Source organism: Salmo salar, chromosome 06, assembly GCF_965601325.2.
Source record: "Salmo salar chromosome 06, fSalSal1, whole genome shotgun sequence".
NCBI classification, from domain to species: domain Eukaryota; kingdom Metazoa; phylum Chordata; class Actinopteri; order Salmoniformes; family Salmonidae; genus Salmo; species Salmo salar.
The window spans coordinates 93,589,824-93,604,354 of record NC_138296.1 but is presented as its reverse complement, the minus strand read 5'-3'; the positions used below and the strand labels follow the sequence as shown (position 1 = coordinate 93,604,354).

Genomic DNA, 14,531 nt, shown 5'->3' with positions numbered 1-14,531 from the left:
CTTGGCTGGCTCCTTGACTGTGTAGGATGTTGGTTTGTATTCTTCTTGGCTGGCTCCTTGACTGTGTAGGATGTTGGTTTGTATTCTTCTTGGCTGGCTCCTTGACTGTGTAGGATGTTGGTTTGTATTGTTTGGCTGGCTCCTTGACTGTGTAGGATGTTGGTTTGTATTGTTAGGCTGGCTCCTTGACTGTAGGATGTTGGTTTGTATTGTTAGGCTGGCTCCTTGACTGTAGGATGTTGGTTTGTATTCTTCTTGGCTGGCTCCTTGACTGTAGGATGTTGGTTTGTATTGTTAGGCTGGCTCCTTGACTGTGTAGGATGTTGGTTTGTATTGTTAGGCTGGCTCCTTGACTGTAGGATGTTGGTTTGTATTCTTCTTGGCTGGCTCCTTGACTGTAGGATGTTGGTTTGTATTGTTAGGCTGGCTCCTTGACTGTAGGATGTTGGTTTGTATTGTTAGGCTGGCTCCTTGACTGTAGGATGTTGGTTTGTATTGTTAGGCTGGCTCCTTGACTGTAGGATGTTGGTTTGTATTCTTCTTGGCTGGCTCCTTGACTGTGTAGGATGTTGGTTTGTATTGTTAGGCTGGCTCCTTGACTGTGTAGGATGTTGGTTTGTATTCTTCTTGGCTGGCTCCTTGACTGTAGGATGTTGGTTTGTATTGTTAGGCTGGCTCCTTGACTGTGTAGGATGTTGGTTTGTATTCTTCTTGGCTGGCTCCTTGACTGTAGGATGTTGGTTTGTATTGTTAGGCTGGCTCCTTGACTGTAGGATGTTGGTTTGTATTCTTCTTGGCTGGCTCCTTGACTGAGTAGGATGTTGGTTTGTATTCTTCTTGGCTGGCTCCTTGACTGTGTAGGATGTTGATTTGTATTCTTCTTGGCTGGCTCCTTGACTGTGTAGGATGTTGGTTTGTATTCTTCTTGGCTGGCTCCTTGACTGTGTAGGATGTTGGTTTGTATTCTTCTTGGCTGGCTCCTTGACTGTGTAGGATGTTGGTTTGTATTGTTAGGCTGGCTCCTTGACTGTGTAGGATGTTGGTTTGTATTCTTCTTGGCTGGCTCCTTGACTGTGTAGGATGTTGGTTTGTATTGTTAGGCTGGCTCCTTGACTGTGTAGGATGTTGGTTTGTATTCTTCTTGGCTGGCTCCTTGACTGTAGGATGTTGGTTTGTATTCTTCTTGGCTGGCTCCTTGACTGTGTAGGATGTTGGTTTGTATTGTTAGGCTGGCTCCTTGACTGTAGGATGTTGGTTTGTATTCTTCTTGGCTGGCTCCTTGACTGTGTAGGATGTTGGTTTGTATTCTTCTTGGCTGGCTCCTTGACTGTAGGATGTTGGTTTGTAATCTTCTTGGCTGGCTCCTTGACTGTGTAGGATGTTGGTTTGTATTGTTAGGCTGGCTCCTTGACTGTGAGGATGTTGGTTTGTATTCTTCTTGGCTGGCTCCTTGACTGTGTAGGATGTTGGTTTGTATTCTTCTTGGCTGGCTCCTTGACTGTGTAGGATGTTGGTTTGTATTCTTCTTGGCTGGCTCCTTGACTGTGTAGGATGTTGGTTTGTATTGTTAGGCTGGCTCCTTGACTGTGTAGGATGTTGGTTTGTATTCTTCTTGGCTGGCTCCTTGACTGTGTAGGATGTTGGTTTGTATTGTTAGGCTGGCTCCTTGACTGTGTAGGATGTTGGTTTGTATTCTTCTTGGCTGGCTCCTTGACTGTGTAGGATGTTGGTTTGTATTGTTAGGCTGGCTCCTTGACTGTGTAGGATGTTGGTTTGTATTCTTCTTGGCTGGCTCCTTGACTGTAGGATGTTGGTTTGTATTCTTCTTGGCTGGCTCCTTGACTGTGTAGGATGTTGGTTTGTATTGTTAGGCTGGCTCCTTGACTGTAGGATGTTGGTTTGTATTCTTCTTGGCTGGCTCCTTGACTGTGTAGGATGTTGGTTTGTATTGTTAGGCTGGCTCCTTGACTGTGTAGGATGTTGGTTTGTATTCTTCTTGGCTGGCTCCTTGACTGTGTAGGATGTTGGTTTGTATTGTTAGGCTGGCTCCTTGACTGTGTAGGATGTTGGTTTGTATTCTTCTTGGCTGGCTCCTTGACTGTAGGATGTTGGTTTGTATTCTTCTTGGCTGGCTCCTTGACTGTGTAGGATGTTGGTTTGTATTGTTAGGCTGGCTCCTTGACTGTGTAGGATGTTGGTTTGTATTCTTCTTGGCTGGCTCCTTGACTGTGTAGGATGTTGGTTTGTATTGTTAGGCTGGCTCCTTGACTGTGTAGGATGTTGGTTTGTATTCTTCTTGGCTGGCTCCTTGACTGTAGGATGTTGGTTTGTATTCTTCTTGGCTGGCTCCTTGACTGTGTAGGATGTTGGTTTGTATTGTTAGGCTGGCTCCTTGACTGTAGGATGTTGGTTTGTATTCTTCTTGGCTGGCTCCTTGACTGTGTAGGATGTTGGTTTGTATTCTTCTTGGCTGGCTCCTTGACTGTGTAGGATGTTGGTTTGTATTCTTCTTGGCTGGCTCCTTGACTGTAGGATGTTGGTTTGTATTCTTCTTGGCTGGCTCCTTGACTGTGTAGGATGTTGGTTTGTATTGTTAGGCTGGCTCCTTGACTGTAGGATGTTGGTTTGTATTCTTCTTGGCTGGCTCCTTGACTGTGTAGGATGTTGGTTTGTATTCTTCTTGGCTGGCTCCTTGACTGTGTAGGATGTTGGTTTGTATTCTTCTTGGCTGGCTCCTTGACTGTGTAGGATGTTGGTTTGTATTCTTCTTGGCTGGCTCCTTGACTGTGTAGGATGTTGGTTTGTATTCTTCTTGGCTGGCTCCTTGACTGTAGGATGTTGGTTTGTAATCTTCTTGGCTGGCTCCTTGACTGTGTAGGATGTTGGTTTGTATTGTTAGGCTGGCTCCTTGACTGTAGGATGTTGGTTTGTATTCTTCTTGGCTGGCTCCTTGACTGTGTAGGATGTTGGTTTGTATTCTTCTTGGCTGGCGTAGTTTCATGTTTTTTTTTCATGCTTGTTTGTTGTTTCATGTTGCTGTCTGTCCCTCTGTTTCCTGCTGTGGCTGTGTGCTTGGGACAGGACAGGGCCCAGCTCTGTTTGTCCAGGTGCAGCCTGTTTATCTCTCCTAAACCCCTGACCCCTAACCTCTGATCCCATGGGGTCACTGGCCATGAGTTCAGAGAGAACCCCCTCAGGGGTCCAAGGTCTTTTTATTTTTTACTTTAGTTTATTTAGTAAAAATGTTACTTAAACTTGTTTTGTTAAGGGCTTGTAAGTAAGCATTTCTCTGTAATTTGTCACCTGTTGCATGTGACAAATAAAATGAGATTAGATTTGTCGTCCAGTCCCTTGCTCCTCCTGTGAATCCATTCCTCACATGGTCGCTAGGTCAGGAAGAATGTTTATCATGTAACACGTGTTGTCACTGTACATGTTAGGACGTGACGTGTACTATTCAAAGCTCCTCAAGCTGGTCATTCTCATTATAACCAGCAATAGTTACAAGTCTTTGCCCATTCCTAAACAGGGATGCATGAGAACCTTTGCTGCCAGTATAGTGATGATATAAGTGAAGTAGTAGACTCCACACTGGTGCTGTAAAGATACCTGCAGAAGAGGAAGAACTGTGAGAGATGAGTACATAGATAAAGACGTACGAGATCTGAGAACACAAGGTGTAGTAATAGTTCCTACTACAGTACAGATGTCTGTATCACCTGTATTCTGGCTGTAAGCGTTGCCGATGTTGAAGAGCTTTTCTGTAGACCGCAGAGATCTGTGTTGAGGGCTCCGTAGTTCCCGTTTAGCTCCGTGGCCGGCTGAGAATGCCACCTTGTTTTAGTTTGCCTAAGATGGATAGAGGGGGAGAAGGTTTTATATTTGATGTCCTCATCTGAACCTGGCCATCATGACGACAGATTCAGTTCATTAGGAAAATGTTACCTGCGTTCTCCTTTAGTTCCTCCACCTGTCTCTGTCTGGCCTCCAGTTGGGATGTTAAAGTTGGAGACATATGAATAGCAAGCTTTCAGACCCTAGTTTCAGAACAAATGCAAACCACATATACTGTAAGTAGGGTTGCAAAATGCCAGTAACCTTCCCCAAATTCAGTTGGATTTTTTCTCTCAGAAATCCTGGTCGGAGGAGTCCGGTTTTCCTGAATATTCCTTCATTATTCCCTATATCTTCCAACTGCAATATCAACTAATTTTGGGAGAGTTACCGCAATTTTGCAACCCTGACAATGTCGTCCAATGTTCTATGTGTAGGGTAGCCCGAAATATATTAATAAAATAAGTCTCATCAACATTGTTTACTTGACCTTGTTCCTGCCCTACTCCCACTTTATCCTCTCACTCCCACTTCATTAGTTGGCAGTCACTGTGTAAAGACGTACATGGGTGTGTTAGACAGCAAGTGTTCTGTCCACACCACCATGGGTGTATTAGACAGCACGTGTTCTGTCCACACCACCATGGGTGTGTTAGACAGCACGTGTTCTGTCCACACCACCATGGGTGTGTTAGACAGCACGTGTTCTGTCCACACCACCATGGGGGTGTGTTAGACAGCACGTGTTCTGTCCACACCACCATGGGTGTGTGTTAGACAGCACGTGTTCTGTCCACACCACCATGGGTGTGTGTTAGACAGCACGTGTTCTGTCCACACCACCATGGGGGTGTGTTAGACAGCACGTGTTCTGTCCACACCACCATGGGGGTGTGTTAGACAGCACGTGTTCTGTCCACACCACCATGGGGGTGTGTTAGACAGCACGTGTTCTGTCCACACCACCATGGGGGTGTGTTAGACAGCACGTGTTCTGTCCACACCACCATGGGGGTGTGTTAGACAGCACGTGTTCTGTCCACACCACCATGGGGGTGTGTTAGACAGCACGTGTTCTGTCCACACCACCATGGGTGTGTGTTAGACAGCACGTGTTCTGTCCACACCACCATGGGTGTGTGTTAGACAGCACGTGTTCTGTCCACACCACCATGGGTGTGTGTTAGACAGCACGTGTTCTGTCCACACCACCATGGGTGTGTATTCAGGGAAGTGAAACTCTCTCTGAACGTTGCAGATGCAAATGGAATGCATGGAGCTGACAGGATGTATTTTATTCAGTTATTCATCGCTACTCTGTAACTGACATGCCAGGATTATTACACCGCTGAACTGGTATTTAACCACAACTCTCATATGTGTTGATTTGGATCGATCTGTCTCTAGGATATGTCTGAGCAGCTAACCAATCGCTGCAGCTGTAAATAGCCCACCCAATCTACCTACCTCATCCCCATATTGTGTTTATTTACTTTTCTGCTCTTTTGCACACCAGTATTCCTACTTGCACATCATCCTCTGATCTTCTATCACTCCAGTGTTAATTTGCTAAATTGTAATTACTTTGCTACTATGGCCTATTTATTGCCTTACCTCCTCACGCCATTTGCACACACTGTATATAGACTTTCTTTTTTTTCTTCTCTATTGTGTTATTGACTGTACGCTTGTTTATTCCATGTGTAACTCTGTTTGTGTCGCACTGCTTTGCTTTATCTTGGCCAGGTTGCAGTTGTAAATGAACTTGTTCTCAACTAGCCTACCTGGTTAAATAAAGGTGAAATTAAAAAAATGTCAGTGTGGATTTGATTTGTTTCTAGGATATCAGTGTATTCTGTGAATTGTGTGTAATGTCTCTGTGTTTCCCAGACCATGACTGATTTGATTAATTGATTTGTGTCTTTCAGACAGACTACCCTGACGGTCTACCTCATGTCCTTCGTAGGGATGTTGGTCTACGCCTTCACCCTCAGTCTGGGTCATCTCTGGGTAGTCTTCCTCACCGCTGGAGCTCTGGGGTAAGACCTCTTTCTCTCTGTCGCTCTCGCACTCATTCTCGCTCGGTCTCGCCAGTATCAGATAGAATAAAATGTATTTTGTATTGAGCTAAATTTAACTTGACTGATAACTAAACCAAGCTGCCCCAATTTAAAACACCATAAAAAAATCTACTCTTTTTGGGTATCATTCTAACAAACACCCCTCATAAGTATACAGCCAATGGAATCTTTGCTAACGAGCTCAGTGACCATTGTCCCATTGCCTGTATTAGAGATGCTAAGCTACCTAAATCGTGTCCAATAATTATTACGAAGAGAAATTTCAGAACTTTCAATGAGCAACATTTCCTGTATGACCTGGGGTTGTATGATTGAGAGGGTGTGTCCTCTATCTTTGATTTGGATCAGGCCCTTACATGTTTTACCTTTCTGTTTAACTCTGTTGTAGATAAACATGCCCCATATAAAATATTACGGGTAAAAGACACACATAACCCATGGTTCATGCATGAATTGTCTGAAAGATTTAATGAAAGAAACTTAGCTTGGCCTAAGGCTAGATTAACTGATTCTACCTCTGACTGGCAGCGCTTCAGACATTTGAGAAATCGATGTCTTACTGTCTCTGACAGGATACAATGTGTGCTTTCTGATGGTGTGAAGTTACCTCGATATTACCAAAGGGGTCGATTTTGGGACCTGTCCTCTTTACTATGTATATAAATAATTTTGGTCTATCTGCAAAAACCTGTAACATTCATTTGTATGCAGATGACACAAAAGTATGCTATTGCCCCTATGACTGACTAGGCTATGCCATTTGTTGCTGCAATCAGATTTTGTCGCCTTGCAGAAAGTTCTTGTTGATACATTTTCTTTTTTTCTTACTTTATGTGTGAAAAACTAGGTATGCTTTCATTTTTTTTGCTGAAATATTTGATGGCTTACACATTTATGCATTGATGTTTCTTTCATTGAGCAGGTTCCCACCTATACATATCTGGGATTTTGGATTGACAATAATTTGGTTTTAAAAAAATCAAAAATACGAATGAGCTAGTTAAGAAGCTGAGATTCTAAAATAGGCTTATTTTATAGAAACAGATCATGCTTCTCCCTAAACAGCAGGAGGCAGATTGTACAGTCAACTTTCCAGCCAGTTCTTGACTACGGTGACACCATTTACCAGAATGCAACAGCTTTTAACCCTTTGGATGCCGTCTACCATAGCTCCCTTCACTTTATCACAGGTGACCGTTTCAATACGCGTCACTGCATCCTGTATCAAAAGGTTGGCTGGTCCTCATTTAAACTCCCGTAGATCACTTCATTACTCACTCTGTTTTCAAAGCTCTACTATACAAGCTTCCTACCTACCTCACGTCGGTGTTAAAAAATAAATAAGAAATGAGACACCAAAACCGTTCACAGGGATGATTAATCCGATCTAGGTAAATCCAACTTCAGTTTTAGTGCACAAACTCCTTGACTCTCGGGTATATGTAGGGCAGTTTAGGACTTTAATGTTGAATGAGTTTTTAATGAGAATTGCAACTGTTTGGATTGAATGTAAATAATTGTATTTGTGGTGTTTGAAGCGGTAGTGTTGATTTTGTCATTTGTAGTTAAATTTTTTTAATTGATCATTTTGAATATGTATTGTTGTTCTCAGGGCAACATTGTAAGATAAAAAAGTAACTAGGCAAGTCAGTTAAGAACAAATTCTTATTTACCATGATGGCCTAGGAACAGTGCCTTGTTGAGGGGCAGAATGACAGATTTTTACCTTGTCAGCTCGGGGATTTGATCAAGCTGAAAGACATGGCCCAACGCTCTAACCACTAGGCTCCCTTGAGCCCCTGGTCTCAATGGGTTCACCTGAATAAATATATCTCTCAACCCGTCCCTTTCTCTCTCTCTGCCCCCCTCTCTCTTGCACGCTCTGTCTCTCTCTCTTAACACCTGAGATGCAACCCCTGTTCTCTAAATTATGCAGGAGAGGGGCAAGACTTGTCATTATGATATTTAGCTATGAATGTACAGAGAGTAGAAAGTATTCATTTATGAAGTCATAAGCTGTCTGTCAACCCAGGCTATTCTGATAATGATTGAGGTGTGCCCCAGTCATTTATGTCCTGTTCTATTGCATATTTGTGACGTGTCTCCTTTCTCCTTGTTGAATCTGTGTGACAGACACAACCACAGAATGAAATAGAACACAAGAGTGTACATAAGGATCCTAGCAACAGGACTGAAACATCTGCCATCTTGATCAGGAAAATATTAATTCTAGATACCAAAAAATAGGATCTCTGTGTATACATAAAGTACCAGTCAAAAGTTTATTTAAATTTTATTATTTTCTACATTGTAGAGTAGTAGTGAAGACATCAAAACTATGGAATCACGTAGTTACCGATAAAGTGTTAAACAAATCTAAATATATTTCAGATTCTTCGAAGTAGCCACCCTTTGCCTCTGACGGCTTTGCACACTCTTGGCATTCTCTCAACAAGCTTCATGAGGTCACCTGGAATGCATTTCAATTAACAGGTGTGTCTTGTCAAAGTTAATTTGTGGAATTTCTTTCCTTCTCAATGTGTTTGAGTCAATCAGTTGTGTTGTGACAAGGTAAGGGTGGTATACAGAAGATAGCCCTATTTGGTAAAAGACCAAGTCCATATTATGGCAAGAACGGCTCAAATAAGCAAAGAGAAATGACAGTCCATTACTTTAAGACAGGAAAGTCAGTCAATCTGGAAAATTTCAAGAACTTTGAAAGTTTCTTCAAGTGCAGTTGCAAAAACCATCAAGCGCTATGATACAACTAGCTATCATGAGGACCGCCACAGGAAAGGAAGACAGGAAAGGAAGACCCAGAGTTAACTGTACCTCAGATTGCAGCCCAAATAAATGCTTCAGAGTTCAAGTAACAGATACATAAACTGTTCAGAGGAGATTGCGTGAATCATGCCTTCATGGTCAAATTTCTGCAAAGAAACCACCACTAAAGAACACCAGTAAGAAGAGACTTGCTTGGGCCAAGAAACATGAGCAATGGACATTAGACCGGTGGAAAACTGTCCTTTTTGGTCTGGTGTACAAGTTTGAGATTTTTTCTTCTTCCAACTGACGTGTCTTAGTGAGATGCAGAGTAGGTGAACGGATGGTCTCTGCATGTGTGGTTCCCACCGTGAAGCATGGAGGAGGAGGTGTGGGGGTGCTTTGCTGGTGACACTGTCTGTGATTTATTTAGAACTCAAGGGACACTTGACCAGCATGGCTACCACAGCATTCTACAGTGATATGCCATCCCATCTGGTTTGCGCTTAGTAGGATGACCCAAAACACACCTCCAGGTTGGTAAGGGCTATTTGACCAAGAAGGAGAGTGATGGAGTGCTGCATCAGATGACCTGCCCTCCACAATCACCACCCTACCTCAACCCAATTGACATAGATGAGTTGGACCGCGAAGTGAAGGAAAAGCAGCCAAAAAGTGCTCAGCATATGTGGGAACTCCTTCAAGACTGCTGGGAAAGTATTCCAGGTGAAGCTGGTTGAGAGAATGCCAAGAGTGTTCAAAGCAAAGGGTGGCTACTTTGAAGAATCTCAAATATAAAATATATTTTGATTTGTTTAACACTTTTTTGGTTACTACATGATTCCATATGTGTTATTTCATAGTATTGATGTCTTCACTATTATTCTACAATGTAGAAAATAGTAAAAATCAAGAAACCCCTTGAATGAGTAGGTGTGTCCAAACTTTTGACTGGTACTGTATATGAAGCTGTAATAAGTGTTATAATATTTCCATCTGTCTATATAGCGCTTTATTATAATAGTGTGTGTGTGTGTGCAGGTTCTTCATGACAGGCTACCTGCCCCTGGGCTTTGAGTTTGGAGTGGAGCTGACCTATCCCGAGTGTGAAGGCACCTCTTCAGGCCTGCTCAACTGCTCTGCACAGGTGAACACACACACACACACACACACACACACACACACACACACACACACACACACACACACACACACACACACACACACACACACCAGCTGCTGCAGACAGTTGGCAGATCAAAGCGTTTGGTATCCATGGAAATACAGTGCATTTGGAAAGTATTCAGACCTTTTCCTTAATTTGTTACATTGGTCTTAATCTAAAATGAATGAAATAGCTTCTTTTTTTTCCACCAATCTACAAATACCCTATAATGACAAAACAAATGTTCATATATATATATATATATGAACTTTTAAAAACATAAAAACATTTGTATATTGAAAATTGAAATCACATTTACATAAATATTCAGAGCCTTTACTCAGTACTTTGTTGAAGCACCTTTTGGCAGCGATTACAGCCTAGGGTATGGGGTTACAAGCATAGCAAAGGGTCTGAATACGAATGTGAATAAGGTATTTTTGTTTTATTTTTAATAAATTAGCAAACATTTTTAAAACCTGTTTTCACTTTGTCATAATGGGGTATTGTGTGTAGATTGACAAATATTTAATTCATTTTAGAAAAAGTCTTTAACAAAACAAAATGTGGGAAAAGGGAAGGGTTGTGAATACTTTCCGAATGCTGTGTGAGTAGATACACATATATCAAAAACATACTGTTGACAGGTAGGCTATGGTGTAATTGAATGTTTTGCTTTGTGTGGTAGGTTTTCTCGGTTTTGACACTTATGTAGGCGTCAAAACCAGAAATCAAATAACGCAATATATGTCATAACAGGTTTAAATGTATGTGTTATGACCAGTTATGAAAGCCTCACCAGCTAGCTGCCAGTCTTTTTTGCTTCACTGTCCGATCATAAAAAAACAGCTCACTAATGGTTATTTTTACCTTTCCACAAATGGTCTGTATGTGTTGCTTGATATGAGTAAGTTAACACAAATGTATCACAGAATAGGTCACGAATGGGTAGCTACTGCCAGTCATCTAGCTAGCTACATTTCAGTAATAGTTATCCTCCTAAACTAACTTGAAAATATTTGTCTGAAAATTAACTAGTCGCCAGTTATTGTTGCCTGCTAGCTACATTTTTATTCAGATAATAATTTATTAAAATAATTTTATTATTTGAAATTTAGTTTTTTTTACATTGGATAAAAGTAGACTCGCAGCTACAAAATGGTATATCATACACTTCAGTTGAGGAACATTGGGAAAGTCATTTTGCTTTGAAAGTTGATAAAATGGCCTTTGTTTTGGTACTACTATTTGAGAGCCCTTCTTTGTCTACACCCATTCAGCATCGTTCACACCCTCTTAAGCTTTAGCCCCACCCATCTCTTTAAGGGTTGATCTGAGCGTTCTGTACTAACTTGCTAGCTACTTCCAGACATCTCAGTGAGAGAGAACAGCTCACTGAACATGACTTGCCCTTCCAGAGCTGGTTAGGCTTTTTATGTTAACAGAGCATTGGTGACTGCAACTGTGCTGTCAGTTTGTAAATTCAGAGCATTTTGCGTTCAGTTTACTGACACCAGCCATATTCAACGGATGTTGCACGTTCGTAAATTCATCAGTTATTCTGCGCTTTTGTTAAGACATGTAACTAGCTAGCTAGGTAAACAATGAACCATAATCCCAACTCATGATGTTACTACCCTGCATGAATTTGCATGTTGCTAACCAACCAGGTTCAATGTTAGCTAGCTAACATTTAGGCTGTAACTAGTGACATTTAGACATACAGACCAGCTCAAATAGATAGAAGCGTGCTATATGGCAGACAAATCCAAACTCATCTCTCGGCATGTCCAGCCCACTCATTATCTTAGCCAATCATGGCTAGCGGGAAGGTTGCTGACTTTTTCCTCTGGCTAAACCAACTAGTCTCGTAATTTAACAATTTTATTTGTATTTACAGATGGCATACAAGTTTGTTGTTAAGGCACATGAAAGTTCACATGTTCGAGAAGGCTCTCCTGTGAAGTAGTGACCCGTGACATACGCTTAGTTTCCTGAAACGGGTCACATATTTGGCTGAAAACTAACAAATAGCCAGTTGTTGCCCATGGTGGAATCATATGTAACCCGCTGGCTCCTGAAGCCTATGTCCCCTTGAGCGCCCGAGTATAGCTAACATTAACTAGCTAGCATCGCACATGATCATTTCGCTAGCTAGCTGAGCTGTTTTATAAGAAGAAAAAAGAAAAAGCTCCTTGGCGACCAATATTATTGAGGCGCAGGAATGTCAGATCAATTTTGAGCTTTGGTGCAAGAACTGAAAGTGAATGCTGCCACTGGGAGGTGCCTCGCCTCCACTGGACCTGAAAGGTTTCTCACAACTTTGACAGCTTTGTTATTGAGATCAGGACAACATATTAAGGTAAGAAACTGTATACAATTTGGTAATTATTGTATTTCTTCGGATTTTACAAGATGAGTCTGAAATGTACTGATAAGCATAGTAGACAGTAAGCCAAAACAAGGCTAGCAAGCTATCTACTTGATTTAGCTCTTATTGTCTTTTCAATGTTAATGTTTACCTTGTTAACTGTACAAAATAAAATGCTCATTCTCAATTTGAAGAGCATTTGTCATTGGTATTAGCTAAGAGCTAAAATGAATTGGCTGGTGTCTGAATTGATTTGTAGCTAGCTAACATTAGCTACAGTAGCTAGCTAGCCAGCCACAAGACAGGGCTGCTGCAGGATTGCTATTTTACCAGTAAAATGTATGTATGATACCCATATAATTAGCTAGATAAGCCTGCCGGCTGTTGATTGAAAGAATGAATGTAGGCTAAGACTGAAGCCTAACCCTTAAGGCGTCAGCATGCTTCAGTTCCGGTGAACTCGGCTAACCGAACGAGTGTGCTTGCATACTCCCTTAAAAGACCTTCGCTTGAAAAATGAGCAACTTTTTGAGATGCCGTTGTGGTACTCCAGTGAGTGAGTGACTCACTGCAGACATAAGCACTAGTAAAGGGACTCCTAGTCTTCACCCAGTAGCTCAGATTGTCACCGGTCATTTAGCCTCCCCTGCATGCTTTTAATTTGTTCCCATTCTGACTCTTCCTGTATTAGGCTACAGGCCTAGTGGAAGGTATATACAGAAGAAATGTAAGTTTTAAAAGCCAATTATTGTTAATGTTTACTTTGATAACTGTACAAAATGTATCTTATTGCCTTATCATATTTAGTCATTCCAATTTTCGATGTAACTTGCACTTACTATGTATTCCCCTCAATAAAGTTCTTGGTTTATTAATACACGACTTGTGTATGTCTTTCCTTATATGTAAGACTAAGTGTCATTTGTAATCTGTTTTGATGTAGATAAAGTGGAACTGACAGTGTTTTAGGAACATGAAATCTTATTACAATCTGGGTAACACTTTATTTGACACCGTGTCAACTTTTTATGACAGTAAAAACCATGTCATAAGCACTGACAACCTGTCATATGGTCATAAGCGCTGACATAACCTGTCATAAGCGCTGACATAACCTGTCATAAGCGCTGACATAACCTGTCATAACATTTTACATTTAAGTCATTTAGCAGACGCTCTTATCCAGAGCGACTTACAAATTGGTGCATTCACCTTATGATATCCAGTGGAACAACCACTTTACAATAGTGCATCTAAATATTTTAAGGGGGGGGGGGTTAGAAGGATTACTTTATCCTATCCCAGGTATTCCTTAAAGAGGTGGGGTTTCAGGTGTCTACGGAAGGTGGCGATTGACTCCGCTGTCCTGGCGTCGTGAGGGAGCTTGTTCCACCATTGGGGTGCCAGAGCAGCGAACAGTTTTGACTGGGCTGAGCGGGAACTGTGCTTCCTCAGAGGTAGGGGGGCCAGCAGGCCAGAGGTGGATGAACGCAGTGCCCTTGTTTGGGTGTAGGGCCTGATCAGAGCCTGAAGGTACGGAGGTGCCGTTCCCCTCACAGCTCCGTAGGCAAGCGCCATGGTCTTGTAGCGGATGCGAGCTTCAACTGGAAGCCAGTGGAGAGAGCGGGGTGACGTGAGAGAACTTGGGAAGGTTGAACACCAGACGGGCTGCGGCGTTCTGGATGAGTTGTAGGGGTTTAATGGCACAGGCAGGGAGCCCAGCCAACAGCGAGTTGCAGTAATCCAGACGGGAGATGACAAGTGCCTGGATTAGGACCTGCGCCGCTTCCTGTGTGAGGCAGGGTCGTACTCTGCGAATGTTGTAGAGCATGAACCTACAGGATCGGGTCACCGCCTTGATGTTAGTGGAGAACGACAGGGTGTTGTCCAGGGTCACGCCAAGGCTCTTAGCACTCTGGGAGGAGGACACAATGGAGTTATCAACCGTGACGGCGAGATCATGGAACGGGCAGTCCTTCCGCGGGAGGAAGAGCAGCTCCGTCTTGCCTCTGACATAACATTGTCATATATTTACACCTGTTGTGACATATTTTATGGCAGGTTATGACACCTACATAAGTGTCAAAACCCACTTTTTCTTTCAAATCAGTTTTTTCCTGCCAAGAAGTTTCCTTTCGTTTGAAAGTTTAGTTTCTTAAATCCTTTGTTGTAGTGAATTCTTTAGTCTTTTTTTCATCATATTTTAAATAGCTAAGTAATTATATATATATATATATAACACTTTATGACACCGTCATGAAGCATTATGACCATACCGTGTCACTTTACTTGGACAAGCTAGCTAGTTAGCTGGGTC

At 42.2% G+C, this 14,531-nt stretch overlaps 1 protein-coding gene across 6 annotated transcripts in view; it reads left to right on the top strand.

Annotated features, from left to right (window-relative positions):
- The window catches only part of LOC106608296 (choline/ethanolamine transporter flvcr2b), a 66,261-nt gene that overhangs the window by 35,755 nt on the left and 15,975 nt on the right, over positions 1 to 14,531 (top strand). For all 6 annotated transcript variants that reach the window (XR_014392760.1, XR_006770373.2, XR_001329426.3 and 3 more), the window contains exons 6-7: positions 5,763 to 5,873; positions 9,720 to 9,825. Coding sequence is in view for 3 of the 6 variants with exons in the window: in XM_014206163.3 (XP_014061638.1) it covers positions 5,763 to 5,873; positions 9,720 to 9,825 (217 nt within the window). In the remaining 3 variants the exon portion in view is untranslated. The remainder of the gene's footprint in view (positions 1 to 5,762; positions 5,874 to 9,719; positions 9,826 to 14,531) is intronic.